This window comes from Vicia villosa, linkage group LG3, assembly GCF_029867415.1.
Source record: "Vicia villosa cultivar HV-30 ecotype Madison, WI linkage group LG3, Vvil1.0, whole genome shotgun sequence".
Classification (NCBI taxonomy): Eukaryota; Viridiplantae; Streptophyta; class Magnoliopsida; order Fabales; family Fabaceae; genus Vicia; species Vicia villosa.
In genome coordinates, this window is record NC_081182.1 from 51,922,128 (window position 1) to 51,925,753 (window position 3,626).

The following is a 3,626-nucleotide window of genomic DNA, read 5'->3' on the forward strand; positions in this document are numbered from 1 at the left end:
CTAAAAAAAAGTAAAATCAGGTCAAAGAGTAAAATCTAACGATTTTACATGATTTTACACGATTTCACCGATTTCAGGACGATTTAAATCACGTAAAATCGTTCCGTAATACGATTTTACATAAAAAGGTTTTTACCTGCGATTTAACACGAAATGCTCACCTAGAAACGTGAAATCTATAGAGTTTAGGTTTTAAATCGAGATTTTAACAACCAATGCATGTGTTAGTTACTACTAATTAACTGTATGATATTACAAGTGTCAATAAACTATAACAAGTAAGGAAGGAAAAATAAGAAACTATTTCATTTTCAAGGTTCAACTCACCATTACAATAAACTATAACAAGTATTATAATAATAGAAGTGAACCATACAATAATACAATATAAATATTTTTCCTTAAAATAAAATAGTCTTACAACTATGTACTATATTCCCTCCTTCAATATTCATCTCTTCACACAAGCTGCATCAGAAATAGTGTGTCATAAAACTCTCAAATCATGTTGATCATACACAAAATCACTGCAATCTTACTATTGAATCAATAGATAGTCTTGAATGGCTTAAAAACTTTAAGATCAAGAAAAATCCCAGCAATAGAACCAACTGTAGCTGCTATAGTAATTACAAGACAAGCACCACTAAGCAATTGAAGACAAATCCATTTTGTGCTCCACTTTGGTATTTTCTTTTGAAGTATATACATCTCCACTGGAAAATAAACACTTAGAGGCCAAAATCCAAGTGCACCAAGAAGTCCAACAATATCATTGAAGAATGGAAGAAGCATCGATACCAAAGTTGTCACTATCACAAAAACTGTCCTCCAAACCAATCTGAAAAGGTTGAGTTTATACATTTCTAAACCCGGTATCGGAATCTTTATGTTCTTGTTCATAAAATAACTGTCCGGGAATCTTTTCGCCGCGTAATTTTCCACGAAAGCATAAAGGGGTTGACAATAAACTTGGTATGCACCAATAAGGTGGATCACTATGGCAGCATTGGCTATGTCAAGGAGCCAAAATGGGTTATAGAATCCAAAACCGGTTAAAAGATTTCCTGGACTTGAATTTCCAAATGCTGCGTATCCGAAACAACCACATAACATGTAGAAAAATGTTGTCACTATAACGCTGACTAGTGTAGCCTTCTTCATTACTTTCGACTCTGACGGAGGTGGTGCTTTTACTGTGTCCTGTTTTATAATATAATATAATTTTTCAAAATTTTGTTCGACTTATAAGGTGAGGAGTGTCGTTATTTATAAAAAAAATATAGAAAAAAAAGTATAAAAGGAATACCTGAATTTCTATAAGAATCATGGAGAATGAGTAAGCAAAAGCTATGTCTCCAAGAGCTTGCAAACTCCCCCAAGTTTTCTGAGCTTTTGTCACATTATTTATCCCACTCAAAGTTCCAGCAAACTTTTTGTTCTCTATTATATTATTGTCCAAATATTTTCATAAATATATATAATAAAATTTATGCAAAAATAGAAGGCAAACGATCAATAAACTGCGTGTTATAGACGATAAAAACAGAGAAATGATACATACCTATAACTTTTCCGATTCCAAGGCCAAGACCAATTGTCGAATATGTAAAGGACATAACTGCAGCAACAATAGAAAGCCACCATAACTGATCAAAATCTGGAATTTGAGAGAATATAATTTGCACCGCACCAAATGCAATCATGTAAATGTTGCTGTTCATATGACATGGATCTTTTCCTCCACTCCTATGGAAACAATTCGACCTTTCAATTGCCCTGTTTCATACACAAATCAAAGCGAATTAGATCATTAATTTTCCTTCAAATTGAATTTCTTAGATAAAATTTCAATGAAATTAATTAACTTACATCATGCTTATGGCAGAAGCTACGGTGTATCCAATTGCGACCCCAACAAGATTGAGATACTGAATTATCCCACATAACTGGACTTGAATACCACCTGAACAATCATAAAACATAAATTTTCAAACTCTGATATATAACTCAATTTTTTTAAAAAATGATTATCTTGGCTGGTGATTAATAATTTACCGAAATTTGAATTAACAACTTCCATGTAAGTGTAGTTTCTCTTGCCCTTCTCGGGATCGCCATTACGATAACATTCACAAAGAAGAACGGAAGTGTAATAAGTAACCCAAGCAAAGAGAATCATGACAACAGGTCCAGCAATCCATCCAAGCTGAGCTATAGCCCAAGCTAGAGACAGTACTCCAGAGCCAATCACTGCTGTTATTATATGGGAACTTGCAGTCCAAGAAGTGCCTGCATAACAATATATTAGAATTTGAGTCGAGCCTAACTCAGCGCGACTGAGTAAAAGACAAATAGAAGAAAAAAGACTAATAGATTACCGGTTCGTTTGACGCGACCATCGTCATCGAAAAACTTAGAGTCTAGTGGTTGATCAATGGATGATACATCAAATGTTTGGTGATGATGATTTGTGTTACCATTGGTTTCAACAACCATTTTTGTTATAACAAAAGAAACTAATTAGGCTTAAGAGAGTAATTATTGTTGAATTTAGTGAACACCGAGATGGAGTATAAAGATGGTAAATAATTAAGAATTTATTACGAGGAAGAAGCTTGTGTAATTAGAAAGTTAAATTAATGAAAGTGAGCATATGAAAGTCAAGAAAACGAGTTTAATAATGAGAGTTAGGAAGTTCAGGCGAAAATGGTGATGATAGAAGTCAAAGATAGATTAAGGAAGAGACACAAAGAGGTTGTTGTGTGTATGTGTATGTGTTTCTTCTCTTTGAAGAGACTTGCTTTATAATAATACTAGAGAGTTGAATAAACGTGTGAGTAGTTTATTATGCAGTGAAGGAAGATGGTGTAGGGGTTATATATAGTATAAAGGAGAGAGAGAAAAGGTCATTTTTGTATTTGGATTAATTGGTGTGGCATCTTCTATGGCCATGTAAGTTGTGAATGCAATTAATGGGAAAAAGGAGAGAATGGGAATTCTTGTGTAAGTGGGTTGTTCAACCGGAGAGATAGAATGGTGTGGGAAATAAAGAAATTATCCCAATAAATTAATAATGTGAAATGTAATTTTTTATATGTGTTCAATTAAAATTTCTCGTGTTTAATTAATATTAAAATATTATTAGTTAAATTAAATGTGAGCGAGTTGTATATAATGGATTGAATCCCCTTACTATAATATTTTTTATATTATTTATAGTAAGAATTTAATTGGAATACACTGACGGTGTAAAGAAATTTTACACTGTCGGTGAATTACAACTGTTAATTTGTTGAAAGTATTTGATTTTATTTTAATTTATTTAAAAGTAATATAATTGAGTGATTATGATGCATTGATAGTGTAAATTTTTTTTACACATAATACATAACAATTAAACTCTTATAGTAAATGAGTTGTTTGATTAATTGACAATATTATTAAAAAAAAAAATATTTATTTTATGAAAGTAGTAATATACCACTAGTTGACATGATTGATTGCGAAAATCCTATTTTCTTAAATTTATTTCTCATTTTTAAATAGCGTGTGATATAATTATATATATTATACAACCATTAGGGTAGGATAGTGAATAGTATCCAATGTTTCTTCATTCTCCA

The 3,626-nt window shown here is 31.7% G+C and overlaps 1 protein-coding gene across 1 annotated transcript; it reads right to left on the minus strand.

The window, feature by feature from the left end:
* Nucleotides 1-279: 279 nt before the first annotated feature.
* LOC131655705 (amino acid permease 3-like) lies at nt 280-2,835 on the minus strand. Its single transcript, XM_058925528.1, has 6 exons — nt 2,382-2,835; nt 2,059-2,292; nt 1,873-1,966; nt 1,565-1,779; nt 1,310-1,443; nt 280-1,203 (listed from the first exon to the last, which is right to left on the minus strand). The coding sequence occupies exons 1-6, from the start codon at nt 2,497-2,499 to the stop codon at nt 547-549; spliced, it is 1,452 nt and encodes a 483-aa protein (XP_058781511.1). The 5' UTR covers nt 2,500-2,835; the 3' UTR covers nt 280-546.
* Nucleotides 2,836-3,626: the final 791 nt, after the last annotated feature.